The sequence below is a fragment of the Esox lucius genome, chromosome 5, assembly GCF_011004845.1.
Source record: "Esox lucius isolate fEsoLuc1 chromosome 5, fEsoLuc1.pri, whole genome shotgun sequence".
Taxonomy (NCBI): Eukaryota; Metazoa; Chordata; class Actinopteri; order Esociformes; family Esocidae; genus Esox; species Esox lucius.
The window spans coordinates 29665560-29682050 of NC_047573.1; the positions used below are offsets into that span (position 1 = coordinate 29665560).

Consider the following 16491-nt stretch of genomic DNA (forward strand, 5'->3'; position numbering starts at 1 on the left):
ATTGCGACATTGTTCCTCTGAAGCACATCCATCCCCCTGTGGAGTTCTGCTTGTTTTCACACTGCCCTACAAGGAAGTAAGAAAACAACGCAGCATTTCTCTTGATAACGACAACAATTAGCTCTGCCATGTGTAGCACTAGAACACGCTGAGGCAAGGCATCCCTATCCAACCTTCCTACCCACAGTGCACAGCACATTTGCAGCCCCCTTTGCAGGACTTTGAACGTGGGTCGCCATGGTGCAGCTGGGCTGAGATGTGATGCCTTAGACCCAATCTTATTGCCAGTGCTTTATTCAGCCAAGTTTGAAAAAACAGGACAAGTGGTGATGAACATTTTATTGAATAACATTCTGATGTATGGCAGTCACTACAAATAATTGATCTAAACCTTTTTACATATTTAGTTTTTATGAAAATTATGGGAGTACCCTAAAGGCAAAACATTTCGTTTTCAATCACAAAACTGCCTGGTGGATGATGAAGAAGCTCAATTTACTGGCACAAAAAGGTTTGAAGAAGGCTGGTATAACATCATTAACATAAACAAATGTTAAAACAACCAAATTCTGGTTGCCCCTGCTAGGAAGTTGAAACTTCAGCAAGTAAATCATACAGCTAGACAGTAACCATGAGCACATTAAGCATCACTATCCACAACATAAGTTAAATTAATTAATGTAACCAAAATCGACATTTTGCAATAGCCATGTCATTCCAGTTATTTAATTCCAAATACATGGTTTGAATTTAAGAGGGCAATATAGTGTAGACAAAGTATAGCACAGGTCTGTATGTGTGGAGTAATGCTAAAAAACTATTCATTATGTATTCTCTGATTTCAAAACATTATAGAAAATGTTCACTGTCTTTATCCACACAAGGGGAAGGTGATGGAATATTGAGGAAAGGACTGCAAATAATTTGTACATATTTTTGACCAAATAAAATACGTAAAAATATGGATTTTCTTTTCCTCTAGTAATTCAGAAGAACAACATAATTACATGTCAGATTTTTTTTGGCACACATATTGTATCTTAATATCTTCATTGTTGATTTTCAACAATATTTTGGCTCACTTTCACCAAGAATGCCAATGAATTTGTTGGTGACTGTACAGAAGTGTGTCCCTGTTAGCTTCATATGGTCTGGATGATTATGTAAGTGCAAATATTCAGTATTTACATAGATACACTTTATACTGTTGGCTACATGCCCCTGAGATGACATACGTCTTAGTGATATCATCTTCTATATTACAAAGAATCACAGTGACCCCCAAGATATGCACTGACGAATGTCTCCCTTCTAATTGGCTGAGAAATAAGTATTTTTATTTTTCCTTCCTCTCACCTCAGGGAAGCCCCCAGAGCTGCTCGGTGAAGAGGATTCTTTCTCTCTCTCTCTCTCTCTCTCTCTCTCTCTGTCATCTAGGCATGGGCTTCCACCTCTTCTTTCCCCTCAAGTCTGTATGTGTCTGAGTGAGCGGTGAGTGTGAGCGCATGTTTCTCTTCTCCTCCTCGGATTTTCTCTTCTTATCACCGCTGTCTCCCGCTGTCTCCTTTTATCCATCCTTTTCTCCTCTCTCCTTTTTCTCTAACCTCCCTCTCTCATTTGCATCTCCATCCTCCCCTTCCTTCTTTCTTTCCGCCCGTCCTCTCTTCCCTCTCCGGACACACTCACTCACATGCTCTCTTGCGTCTCTCTCAGGAATCGTAAGGGTCTCCTTGGTCTCACAGGTGGACGGCGGCCCACTACCCAGCAGCCACCATTCCCGCCCCAGAGAGCTCCACGCTGGCAGCGCAGCCCCTTCCACGGCTCAGCATTGGGAGGAAGACCCTGGTAGCCGCCGCCGTGGGGGTCATGCTAGTCCTGGTGTTGGTGGTCCTCATCCCTGTGCTGGTCAGCACGGTGGGCACAGACGACACCAGCCACTTTGAGATGCTAGGAACCTGCCGAATGGTGTGCGACCCTTATCTGGACTCGGGGGGTACAGGCACAGCAACAACCGCCACAGGGCTCCAAGCAGAAGTGGAGGCAGAGGCGCTGAGCGACCACAGCATCGGCCCTCCTTTGCCAACCTATGGCGGCGATGGTCCGCTGGGAAAGCCCGGGCGTCCGGGAAAACCGGGACCACCGGGACCACCCGGAGAGCCTGGTCCTCCAGGGCCCAAGGGACCCCCGGGGGACAGAGGAGACACTCTGAAAACTGGGATACTGGGTCTCGGGGGCCAAGGAGCCATCACCACGGCTACCTACAGCACAATGCCGCGGGTAGCTTTCTACGCGGGCCTCCGGAACCCACAGGAGGGCTACGAGGTGCTTAAGTTCGACGACGTGGTCACCAACCTGGGGGATAACTATGACGGTTCGCTTGGCAAGTTCACGTGCAAGATCCCTGGCACCTACTTCTTCATCTACAATGTGCTGATGAGGGGAGGGGATGGCACCAGTATGTGGGCAGACCTGTTAAAGAACGGCCTGGTGAGTGACATTTTATTAGTAATTTCACTAGTTCATTCAGGGCATCTGTGAAAGATAAAAAGGGCACCCATGTTAAATTGATACTTAATAAACATGATGGGGAATATATTTTAAGTATTTCTACCACTGAAATTTAATTAGAGAACAAATGACTTTCAACATATTCTTAACATACGAAGATTCTTGTGTGAGGCTGTCAGATATTTGCTGTTCTCTGAGGGACTGATTACAGTAGGCACCATATAGAGTACCATTAAAATGGTTATTTATGCATGTGGACAAGCACATGAAATATAGTCATAAGTGCTCCCATTCTGTGCCCACTGTAATGAATTAAGCTTGTCGCGATCATATGCTGGAAGCGGCTGGTTCCATTGAATTTTTCCTACTGTATAATCAAGGGGTCTATATTAAGTATATTTTAGATATAATTATTGTCAACTTGAATCACATCATGAATTTCAAGATTCCGTCAATCATCTGGTGTCAAATTAAGGGAAAGAACATTGTGAGCTACAACCTCGTTTCCAAAAATGTTGGGACGCTGCGTGAAAGGCAAATAAAAACAGAATCCAATGGTGTGCAAATCATTTATCCCTATATTTAATTGAAAATAGTACAAAGACGCCAGCAAAAAATGTGGATGCCAATAACATAAATTTGATGCTAGCAACATGTTTAAAAAATGTTGGGACAGGCATGTTCACCACTGTTTGGCATCACCTCTTCTTTTAATAATACTCTGTAAGCATTTGGGAACTAGTTTTTCTTTCATAATGTTTCCAAAATGTTTCCAAGCCATGCACTGTGTTCACAGACAATGGTTTTCAGAAGTTTTCCTGAGCCCATGGAGTGATTTGAACCACACGATCATGTCTGTTTTTAATGCAGTGCCACCTGAGGGCCTGAAGATCACGGGCATCCAATATTGGTTTTTTGACCTTGTCCCTTACATACAGAGATTTCTCTGGATCCTCTGAAACTATTAATTATATTATGTACCACAGATGATGAGATCCCCAAAGTCTTTCCAATTTTATGTTGAGAAACGTTATTCCTAGATTGTCGCACTATTTGCCTGCGCAGTCTTTCAGAGTGGTGAATCCCTCCCAATCCTGACTTCTGACAGACCCATCCTCTCTGGAATGATCATTTAATACCCAATCACATTACTGACCTGTTGCCAATTGACCTAATTAGTTGTGTGATATTCCACCAGATTTAATCTTAGCATTACACAATTTTTCAGTCTTTTGTTGCCTCTGTCCCAACTTTTTTGAAATATGTTGCTGGCATCAAATTCAGAGTGGGTATATACAGCTCCGGAAAAAATTAAGAGACCACACTCAAAAACCTCCTTTTCAACTTTTTTGGAAAGGAAAGAAAAAGGTGCAGTGGTCTCTTAATTTCTTCCGGAGCTGTATTTTTCAAGAAACAATGAAACAACAAAAAGTTTCAACATCTGATACGTTTTCTTTGTACTATTTTCTGTTGATAATAGGGTTTGAATGATTTGCACATCATTGCATTCCATTTTTATTTACATTTTACACAGCGTCCCAACTTTTTTGGAAACGGGGTTGTATACGATTAATCATAAAAGGAATGATAACTTTTTACTTCAGTATTTCCAGCCTCCTATATAGAAAATCTGTGTAAAATGTTATATTAATGGTAATAGTAATGGTCATTATGCTGCTATATTAGTTCATTTAGAATGAACTAATAAGAACCAGTTGCTAAATCCATATTAAATAAATCAATAAAAGTGTGTCATGGCCAAATACCACTGCAATTCAAGAAAGACACGTGTATCTTCATATAGGAATAGAATATAGGAATGGAATAGAGTGAAACTGCCTTCATGGGTGTCAAACAAATTCTTACCCAGGGGCCAATTTGTCCTTCAACAAGATATTAAAACTGTATTGCTGTAAAGATGTGCTAAAGTAGTCCTCTACCCAGATGTTGATAATAAACAAGGTAAACACTGTCAATGGACTGAATGAATGTAAGTACATATTGAGTTGTTCATGTTTTCTTTTGTTTACTCAAACCACCCGTGAGCAGGGACCCTCCTGCGGCCTAAATCCTGCCTGTGGGCCATATGCTTCATACACCTGTCCTAGATACTAAATCCTGCCTGTGGGCCATATGCTTCATACACCTGTCCTAGATACTAAATCCTGCCTGTGGGCCATATGCTTCATACACCTGTCCTAGATACTAAATCCTGCCTGTGGGCCATATGCTTCATACACCTGTCCTAGATACTAAATCCTGCCTGTGGGCCATATGCTTTATACACCTGTCCTAGATACTAAATCCTGCCTGTGGGCCATATGCTTCATACACCTGTCCTAGATACTAAATCCTGCCTGTGGGCCATATGCTTCATACACCTGTCCTAGATACTAAATCCTGCCTGTGGGCCATATGCTTCATACACCTGTCCTAGGGGCAGTTTTACATTTCCATGAGAAACACTACCCCCCGGAGCTTTAGGAAGATGATCCACATCAAATTATGTTTTCTGGGACCTGAATGTCAACAGGATAGAGATATCTCAGCAAAACACAAACAAACACAAATGCAGCCCCTGGACATAGTCGAGTTTATAATAAAACAGATTATAATAAGTGTTGTGTTACACATGTGTAACTGTTGTGTTGAATATGAACTTGTTTGTTGTTTAGTCTACTACATGTTGAATATTCAGTTCTGGATGTTTGATGCTTTTCCATTCTATTTTTATTGCGCAATATACCCATGCTGTTTTATTCAAGCATTAACTGTATGTTACAGTTGCACACAAAATCACAAGTTATTAAAAAATCTACAAAATATGTCATGGAATGGAACAATTAAAAATATAATCACTTTCTTTTATGTGTTTGTTTATACTATATTGGCATGTTCAAGTAATAACTAAAATAAGAAGTGCTATGTGTGTGACGTACATGGACAGTCTGGTTAGAGAAACTGAACATGTGATCAAAGAAGGGTTTCAAAATCAGCAGATGGCATAGTAACTTAAAGTTGCATGAAGTACCCTGCACAATAACAAATAAACCTACAAACTTAGATCCATAACTATACAAAAACATCTTAAAATTGTCAGTCATGATGTAGTCTGAAGGATGGATGGTAATTCTTTTTTAGCTGAATCAGTTCAGATGTTATTGAGAGGGAAATGTCACCACACTCCAAAATGTTTGTTTGCTCTTCGGTTTAGATATATACAAAATTAACCTTACCAGTTATATTTAGAAACAAATTCAAGGTATTTTAGTATTATAATCCACTTATCTGCAGTTCATGTTTTAAGATAATATTTCAAATAATATGTTTCTACAAAATTAATCTGAGCTATTGACATATTCTCCATTTAAACTATCAGCTTGAATTTGACTTGTTAACTCCTTATACTTGCATTGACTTGTTAACTCCTTATACTTGCATTGACTTGTTAACTCCTTATACTTGCATTGACTTGTTAACTCCTTATACTTGCATTGACTTGTTAACTCCTTATACTTGCTTTATAGATTTGCAGTAATACCGTCCCCACCTAAACCACCCTGGACTTTCTATAGCGGTCTTGTTCAGTAAGGGATTGACGAGGAGTATACAAGTCATGTTATTGTTAAGAGGCAGGATTCTACACAGTGCCCTTTTAAAAATGAAATATTAAAACTTAAATAACAGATATAGTCATGCTAAAAAACGATCTTGACAATAAGACCATTTAACACCTTGATTGAAGTTGTTGTTACAAAGAAGGTTACAAGATTTATTGTTCCACACCCCACCAAAACTCATCAAAGAAACATTATGGAAGTTGCTTTGACTGTTTTAGTCATCCCCCACTATAGTAACATGACTGTAGAACATGCAAACTTCAGACACTTCACCTTGGTCTGTATTCAATCAATCAATCGATACAATTTATTTTATAAAGTCTTTTGTACATTAGCAATTCTCACAATGTGCTCGTACAAACACCAAACCTGAAACCCCAAAGAGCAAGCAACAACAGTGTTGATGATGAGAAGCTATTGTGCAGGATAAATTTAGTTAGCTTGCTACCTAGCTATCTGCCGGTGATTAAAAAAAAACTAAGAAATTTGAGCATTTGCAGTGATGGCGGGGTTTTGTGGCTTTGTGAAATGAAACAAAAAATTACTCTCCGCAGGGTCCCAGGGTGAAATATAAGTTTCATTGTATTTGAAATATACATTTAATTATCTCATAACTAACACTGGTGTACCTCTGTGGAAAATAAGCTTTATGAGACCTTTCTCGAAAAAAGACATGAAATATGGAATTATCTGAATGTATGTGACAAAGGGAAATTTTAACGATGCAGTTCAGTATATACTTTAAAGGATTTATTAAAATTGAATACACGTACAATGTATAATTTACTGTGTAATGATGTGTTTCTGCTATACCAGTGTCCTTATGATCATTGATTACTGTGAAAAACACAAATACTTCATAGGAAACACAAAGTATTCCCTACGAAGTGTACATAACAGTGTAATGCTACACAGGTCTCAAACCTGAACCGCCCAATCCACAAGTAAACTCATACACCACTGCCCCAATGCCATATGTATTGTACTGCAGTAGATCTTTGTGCAATGTATTGGGCTCACATGTTCCACCCTCTCAATGGGTCATGAAAGGAAACAGACACTCATATATCCCATAGATATTTCAAGACCGTTGCAGGTTGTTGTTCTTTCACATTAAACAGTTTGATAAACGGGGAAAAAGTAAGGTTATCATATTTGTTTTGTTTCATATTTATTTTTATATTTCAACATTTAGAACCAGTTGTCTGGGTAAATGGGTGGACAGCCATTCTACTCCCTAAACCAGGATCTCGGAAAGCAGTGTGAGCGCTATTTATGTTCTTGATGACAAATGTGTGGGGCAAAGAAATTCTGTCACAACTTTGCCTCCGCTCGGCCATGTCCAGCTATAGCGCCCTTAGTCATCATCAGAGTGTGTGTGGCGGGGGGGTCATCAGGGGCTACTGACTAGACAAGGGAGGGAAGGCTACACAGCCATGTCGTGTCACCTATCATCCAGGCACTGACATCAATCATCGTCATCCTGTCGCTTTGACCAAACCGTCTCCCAGGAGCCTCCGGGGCTCGTGACATTTAGCTTTTTTACTTCCTCGTTCAGCCGGCACTAATTACAACTCCATGCTTTCGCTTTGGTCCTTGCTCTGAAACAGGCAGCAGGACACTCCGCCCCGGAGGGTTGATTGGATTTGACAGTGCAAAACAGTACAGAAAGATTGCTAGCCAAAGCTACAGCCTGGTTGATCTTGGAGCGTTTTAAACCTGGCAACACCAACTTTGCTATTAGCAAAGACTGGCTTAAAAAAAATAAGCTATTTGTATGTCCTTTGGTGTTGGAAAAGGGCCTTGAAGTCACACAGTGTCAATTTGTATGACGTTGACTCCAGATGTGTGAAAGCGGCTAAGGCGCTTCCCTCCCGATTTAGCAGAGTTGTGATTTAACTAATCAAGCTCCTGTTGACACTCTTGCTCGCGTGTTGGACACATTTTCTGTGTTCAACCTTGAAATGTGGGAGGTCTGACTCTAAGTGTAAGGGATTAGTTGAGGAAAGAGGGCACTGCTTCCCATCTGCTGAGCTGCCTGACTCCAGCTAGCATTCTTCCAGTTGAGTCATAGGTCTTATTCACAGTAGATAAATACTAGGGATGTGCCACAGGGGACAGTTTTATACATATATTAATGACTTGAGATCTTATTCAGTCCGCCTCTCCCTGTTTAGTAGTTTGTGGTAAGGACATTAATTGCAAATAGGTGTGGATGAGGAGAAATGCTGACTTGTTGGATGTTCACCACGGGAAAACCAATCTCATATTTCTTTTGCAGCTTTTAGTTTATGTTTTGTTTCAATTATAAGAATGTCATTTGTTTTTGGCAGTAGATCGCTTTTTTCACTCCTGGAAAATAAAAGAACTCGTTTTGTGCAACTGAATGTAATGTTTAGTCATTATTAAAAATGCTTGCTCTCTGTCTTCTGTTTTCTCCTCATCTTTTCAACCCTCTATTTCCCTCTGTCTCCCACTCTTTCCTTCTCTCTTTAATTCTATCTGTCTCTCCCTCCCTTCCTCCTTCTCTCCCGTGATGTCTGTTTTGCCAGGTCAGGGCCAGTGCCATAGCCCAAGACCAGGATCAGAGTTATGATTACGCCAGCAACAGTGTCATCCTTCATTTGGACGCCGGGGATGAGGTCTTCATCAAACTGGACGGGGGTAAAGCCCACGGGGGTAACAGCAACAAATACAGCACCTTCTCAGGGTTCATCCTCTACGCTGACTGATGGGGGGGGGTCACAGGGGATTCACTTCCTGTCTTTCACACCTCACTCCCATTCATTCTCCATACATGCCTCCATTTTTTAAATGGGGTGCCTCTTATCATTGTGAAGATGCAGGAATGTCTGTCAACGACAGTTATACACTAGTGGTCGGTCTGTCAGTCGTGACGCTGACATGCTGGTGACATTTTGACAGTGCAGAAAAGCAGCGCTGTTGCCTACCTAGAGCTGCATAATTTCAAATGTAAGTCTGAAATGAAAAGGTGACTGTATAGTGTATAAACAATCTGTACCGTTTAAACTGGCCATGAAACAGTAATGTTTTACTTTTTTTTCATTAGCTGTGCTTGACTTAGCTCCCTTGGCGTAGTGCAGCGGAAACAATGGAATCATTCTAAACATGCTATTGGTACAAAAGGTCGGCTCAATCATACTATTTAAATCCTGCTGTATTACTTTTACATTGTAAACCCACATTAAAGGGTACATTCATCCAAATAACAAAACTACAAGTGTTCATCTTCCCTGTAAGTCATCTTGGACAAGTAAAGAAAGTATGCTTTGGTTTTGTTTACCTCGTAAGTAACAATATCCGAATTACCATGTTTAACATTTTCTTTTAACAATTGTTTTACGATTTCTTCCTAAATCAACCAAATAAACAATGTTTAACAGGGTAAGGAAACATTTAATATTGTGGGTCAATTATTCCATTAATAATGCTGCTAACTGACAAGGATTGGTACAACAAAACCTTCTTTTGACATCTTTTCGTCTTTGTCTCTTTGTTAAAATAGAGTCCAATTGTGTCTTTTTTGATCTTGGAAGAAAGACACAACATTAAAAGAAACCGAGTTATCAACCCAATATTGTCTGATGAAAAGGAGATCTTGTTAAATTACCCAGTGAATTTCTATGTAAATAAATATGTGCAAACACCATTGGAGTGGGTGTTGAGGTCATTTGAATTGAAGGCAATCAATTCAGAAAGTAAACTGGAATTCCCATTCAATTTAGGTCCATACATTGTTCATTGGTTTCTCAATAAACCAAAAAGTAGAATCTCCTTATAAAGAAGTGTAACATTTCCTTTAAATTCAAATCACTTCCTGGATTGACTGCCTTCAATTCAAATTGACTCCGACAAGAACAGTGCCTGTTCTGCATCGTTAACCCTCTGTGTAAATAAATCAAATGATAAATTATACATGTCAAATCTATATATAATTACATGACTGGCCTTGTCCAAGATCAGTTCATGGTATCATGTCAATGCCTTGGCCTAGAGATTAAAAGAAGGTTAAAAGCATAATGGCATATGCAGGCAATTTCTGATTGATTCGCCATGCACTGTTTACTGTGGGATCCCTGCAAACATTGCCTTTAAAAGCTGAGAGGCCTATAATCCGCTTTCCATTTGAATCTCCTTGTCATGACAAAGGGTGGCATGATGACACGACTGATTGCTAGGCTAATAGATGACATATCCATTTAGGACATTAAATGTAATGTCATGAGTGAGTGGTACTTTGTATTTTGATGTTCACCAGATCCATTTACCAAAAGCCCTTGATTTCTGATAATGCATGTGTATTTGGTTTTCTAACCAATGTTACTTGTTTTCAAGGTACAAAAGTGAGCTAACAATGTCTGCCGATGACATAGAAATTGACAGGAGTGGAGTGGAAGGGATTTTGACATTCGTGTGCGTTCTTTTCTATTTTGTGCTTTAATCGTTCATGACTTTTTGGTAATAAATTGTCTGCTCTCCACGTCCCTCCATTAATGTCAGCGCTTTTATTCGTGCTATCCTGCCATCTATCTATCAGAAATTGTCCCATCCGATAAGCTTCCCACTTCCAAAGACCCATGCAGACCTCGGATGTTGACATTCTCACACTCTAGAGGGTGAAGGATGAGATTGAGTCATATCAAAACAGCACAGCGAGAGCACCTGATCAAAAGGGAGATAAAGAGGGACAGAATGAAGGGAGCTCACAGCTGTGTTAAATGCCAAACGACTAAAGATATAATTGCCTCTCCCAATCAAAGGGAACACATCTTTCCTTTCCTAATGGATGAGGAGGATATATGCTGAGTTGCCGGGAGGGCCAGTGAGAAAGAGGAGGGAGGGACGGATATTGTTTGAACATTCCAGTGAGGCTCAGATCAGACCTGGTGGTGTTATATCTGGAATGGTAAATTACATTAGGTTCTGCAGTAACAAAACCAAGAGATAAGATGTGGCTTATTTGAAGACAATTCTATGTAACATACAGCTGTTACAAATAGGTTGGCAAATTTTTCCGTTACTAAAACAATTCATGATTCCAAAATAAACCATTCAAAGTAAAGAACACCAATCCCTAGAGTCAAACATGAGCATTTCTGATAAAGCTATGGTGCTGCTTGGTAGCTTCTGGTACTGTGGGCCTTGACCGTGTACAAGACATCATGAACATCTGCAGGAGTGTAACGTTCGATGCTGTGATGAGAAATGGTGTCTCTGTTAAATGTTGTGGGTCGTCCAGCAGGACAAAAATATGAGGCAGCAAAAGAAGAAACACCGGACTGTTCTGGAATTGCCATGGGAAGAATCCAGATCTAAAATAATGTATAGCACGATCTGAAAACAGCAGTTGGTCAAGGGAACCCCTCAAACACTTGAAGAGGAAGAGCTGTTTGCTGCTGCAGAGAGGGCCAATTGCCAGCAGGTGCAGCAAACTTGTTGATGGCCAAGAAGCTTTGGCCTGCAGTTTTCTCAACCAAAGGCAGTGCAAGTATTTAAACAAGACACAAAAAGTGACTGTGCACATTTGTTTAAAAATGCCACTGTTGCAAGGTCCTGAATAAATTCAAGGTTTGTCGTGAAATACATTCAGATTTGACATTATTTCTTAGAAAGTGGGTAGACTACTAGCATACTACACTGGTGCTATAACTCTCTTGGTGTCTATCTAACTTACTTGCACTCAGCTAAGAGGCCTCGAGGATCAAAGCTTCAGCTATTCTTAAGAGTCTCAGAGACAGCAGAAATCCTCTGGACACAATTAGAACTGAGAGTCCTTTTCCGAGGCAGAGGTCACTTATCCCGCGGGCAAGGGAGAGCAAAAAAAGCTACATAGACAGTACATTCTTAGCTCACGGGGCATATGAGCACATCGTCAAATTAGTGACTCCATGTCACAATGTCAAAGGCAAAATCCCCTCTGTCTTCTGAGAGTACTAGCTTCTGTTCTACAAACAAGCTGAACTGAACATCAGTGGCAAGTGGCAACATCTGTACTTTTTAAACTCACCCTGGGGCTTTCACAACTTCCATTGCGATGAACTGCGGGCTGTGGTTAGAAAGAAGTGGGATGTCCGCATCATTTGACTAAGCTTAGTAAGTAACACTGTCAAAATCTAAAGAGAAGGTGTTTTCTTTTTGACTTACAAATGCCTGTGGATCAAAGTTTGTTCAATGTAGTGATGTTGTGCAGATGTTACTTAAGCAAACATAGTTTAATTGTTATTGTTAACAGAGAACTGCCTGCCTTGAAATACTCATTACCTTGGCTGACAAGGAGGCAGCTATGAGGATGACATTATTGCCGCAAAGAACATACCATGGGTCATTATTTGACAGACAGCAGTTACATTAGTAATGTTGCGGCCAGCCCTAGTTTGCATTAGAAAAGAAAGCTACTAGCTACTCGCTACCACGAAACGCATGAACACAGATACCGCTTTCCAAATCTGATCTAGTGTTCTTCCTTTAGGCATATCAAGACAATGCAGACAACTTTCCCTTGGCGGGCAGCGTCTTCGCCTCCTCTCGTAAAAGAGAGAATCTCTCATCCCAAAGTCTCTCAATTATATTTGAGTTCACAAAGAGGGAAACAGTTTTCTTTTGGCTAGGTTTTATTTTGACAGTAACTAAAGCTATCCAGCAGTAATGACCTAAGCCCAATTTGTGATTAAGCAACAGAAAAACTGTCAACGCTCCATGAACTTTTAACCCCCATTTAACATTCGTGTTTTCATCATCACGGTCCACTGTGTAAAGATTGGTTAAGTGTCGGCAAGGTGGTGTAAGCTGCTTTTTCAACACAAAACCGCGTCTAAAGGAAAGTGTCCTTTGTCATTTAGCCGAACGTCTACCTATTTCTGTCAATTTTCAAGGGATTAAGTCTCAACAGTCCCCATTGTATGCAAACGAATGGAAATCGTATTTCGCACCCTCAATCGTGTTGCCTGTGCATTGAAGTGCGTATGGCTGACATTTGCAGGGACCGACTGGTGAGGCTTTGGTCTTATCAGGATAGCACAGTGTGCGGGAGGTGTGGAGCTCCGTTTCCCCAGTATGGGCTTAGTGAGTACTGTTCTCCTGAAAGGTCCAACACAATGTTAATGGCTAATTTATGTTATCTTCAGCATTAAGCATTTGTCATTCCTGACAGGAGAGCGAGAGAGTAAGATAACAGTCACATTCTGACTGTCTCTTCCTCTTAAATCACAAACTTTCCCTCTATTAGGCTCATGCATATTTGCATGGACAGAAGCGTGCAGACTCGCAACACACACACGTGCCCAAACCCAAAAACCAGAAACACACACATCCCTCTTTCTCTCACTCTGTTCATCTTTCTCTCTCTTTTTTTTCTCCTCTCCCTCCCGAGCTTACTTTCCACCTGATCAACGCGCTACCGTTGTCTTCAAGTAGGTGAATGTGACATACCTCCGACGTGCATGATCTGTCCAGGGACCGTCGGTGTGTCACTGATTCAAACCTAACAAGCTATTCCCCGCAGTCCTGTCCCATCCTGGGCTAATGAGCAAGGACAGGTTGAGTCATCGGGTGGGACAGGCTGCCATGTTGATTGTTTCCTCACCCCCGCAACCGTCATTTGTTGTGTATATAGGCTGACAAAAGGCTTCTGAGAAATATTCCTTCTCCCCTGCAAACCCACCACCCTCGGGCATGGGCTTTTGTTTGTTACCATGGTGAATTTACTGTAAGAACAGTGAAATACCCCCCAACTATATCTGGGTTGAAGAGAAGCTCTTTTAGAATTATGGATTAAGATAAAAACACAGGACCGTGCGTTGGGAATGGAAATCTCTGTGAATTTCAAAAGAGGTTTGAGGTGAACAGGGGTAAATAATAATGTTTCATTAATGTGGCCTAGGGTGATTCAGCAGTTTAAGCCTCTGCCTCCATTGTATCTACCACTGTATATAGGTTTCATCCCGGGCTACTGCTGTTTCAGCACACCCTCGCCTCTATCTTTCTCTCTGTCAATAAGGCATAACATGCCCAGAAATACAACTGCACAAAACATGTAATCATCACAGTATAACACCAACTCATTTAAACTTCAAGGATATCAATGTGTCCAGGAAGCATAAGTTGTGGAGGAGATCATGGAGGAGATCCCAGGAGACGGGCCTTCACACGAGGAGAGCTGGACCGAGCTGTAGAAAGGCATCAAACCAGCAGTAGGACCGGTATCTGCTCCTTTGTGAGAGGAGGAACAGGAAGAGCACTGCCAGAGCCCTACAAAATGACCTCCAGCGGGCTACTGGTGTGCATGTTTCTGACCAAACTGTCAGAAACAGACTCCATGAGGGTGGCATGAGGTTCTGATGTCTTCTAGTGAGACCTGTGCACACAGCCCAGTACCGTGCAGCTTGATTGGCATTCGCCAGAGAACAGAATTGGCAGGTCTGCCACTGGTGCCCCAGTCCTCTTCAGAGATGAGAGCAGGTTCGCACTGAGCACGTGACAGACGTGAATCTGGAGATGCCGTGATGACCGTTATGGTCCCTGCAACATCATCCAGCATGAACGTTTGGCGGTGGGTCAGTGATGGTCTGGGGAAGCATATCCTTGGAGGGTCGCACAGACCTCCACGTACCAGCCAACGGTACCGTGACTGCTGTTAGGTACCGGGATGAAATCCGCAGACCCATCATCAGACCTGACGCTGATGCAGTGGTCCCTGGGTTCCTCCTGGTGCAGAACAATGCCCGGCCTCATGTGGCCAGAGCATGTAGGTGTGAGTTTGAATCAATCCCTCAATTGGATGGTGATTTTGGTTTCCACTGACCGTTGTTATATCACTATGTTCTCAACAAATTACACATTGTACAGAAAAGATTTCGACCTTTAATATATTTTGTTCATCAAGACCCGATATGTGACTTTGTGTGACTTAAGTGTGTAACCCTTAATTTTTTGGAGCGGTGTATAGTGTAAAATCATTAGAAATGTAAAGAACACCTAAAGGATCCTCCAAGAACTTTTTCTTCTTTGAGTGTTAAATCTCTGTTTGAGACCACAAGTAGCATTTGTAGCAAATTAAAAAGCAAAGTTCCAAAAGTGTGTTGTAGAAAAACTCATACTGCTTTCAACGTGCATGTTTGTCAATCTTACTTCAACAGACAATAGTGGGTGGCAGAGAGTGATAGGAAATCACTCAGACAAGAAATTTCAAAATGTTGACACGCTGAGGCAGAGCCTGAGGCAAATCTCAAAATGAAACAAAAAGAAAATGTGATAATAAACTCTCTACCCCCTGCCAAGACACAATCATCCTGTATCTTCCCGAATAGCCTATATGGTTGTCACAGAAAGGCCAGTGGGTGTGTGTGTGTGTGTGTGTGTGTGTGTGTGTGTGTGTGTGTGACCACATTGTGTGTAGGTGCTGTTTGCACCATTCAAAGTTTCTGAAGGCAAATCAACTTAGTGGTAAAGTCTCACTGAATGTGTACAATATGTGAGAGCTCAATTCCATCATGATCTCCCTGGCAATAGACATTTTGGGAAAGGAGATATTTGTTAGTTTGCACACAAGGTCAAACCGAGCTTTGGCACCTGCATTTAACCCTGACTCCTCCAACTTGAGAGGTGCCGGAAGCAGTCAAGATGAGCACCCGGGGAATAGTTAACGTTTACTGCCTCGCTCAGGGACAGAAGGACAAATTGTTTTCCCCTTATCCAGCTCTAGGATTCAATCTAGCAACCTTTAATTTGCCGGTCGGATGCTCTGACCGCTTGGTTACCTGCTGGCCACCTTCGCTCCATATACACACAAACTCATCAGGTCTCTTTCCGGCACTCAAGAAAACTGACAAAGGGACACTTCTGCTGAACAGCTGAATGACCACACCAGTATGTAACGTGGCTTCTGTACAAGCAGAAGAGTCCTACGAATAGAGCCTCCCCCCGACTGTAGCTGACGGACCAGACGGCTCTGATGTGTTTCCTGATCGTCTGTGTGTGGGTCTCCGCGGCGCTCTCCCTGCCCTCTAACCCCTTCACTCCACATTAATCTGATGTTTCTTGAGAAAAGAGGACCATCGACCAGCAGCAACTTCCCGACAGAGCCAAGTAGCCAGCACACTCAAGCCACCCTCGGTCCCCCGAAGGCCGATGGGAGACCCAGCACAGTGCCAGAGTGACACATACACACACACGCACACATACACACAATTGGCGTGTGTATAGACACACACACATACAAAGGGTGGTGATGTCATTCGCTTCTACTGCCAGGGTGACTGCTTCCAACACACTCCCACACAAACAGACCCAGCCAGGCAGAAATATCATGCATATGGAGGGCACCCCCGCTCTCAGGACTGTCAAC

The 16491-nt window shown here is 41.8% G+C and overlaps 1 protein-coding gene across 1 annotated transcript; it reads left to right on the forward strand.

Moving 5' to 3' along the window:
* The first annotated feature begins 1716 nt into the window (after positions 1-1716).
* Positions 1717-9544, forward strand: LOC105028455 (C1q-related factor-like). Its single transcript, XM_029119665.2, has 2 exons — positions 1717-2487; positions 8681-9544. Exons 1-2 carry the CDS (start codon positions 1867-1869, stop codon positions 8858-8860), a joined length of 801 nt encoding a protein of 266 aa, XP_028975498.1. The 5' UTR covers positions 1717-1866; the 3' UTR covers positions 8861-9544.
* The last annotated feature ends 6947 nt before the right edge of the window (positions 9545-16491 follow it).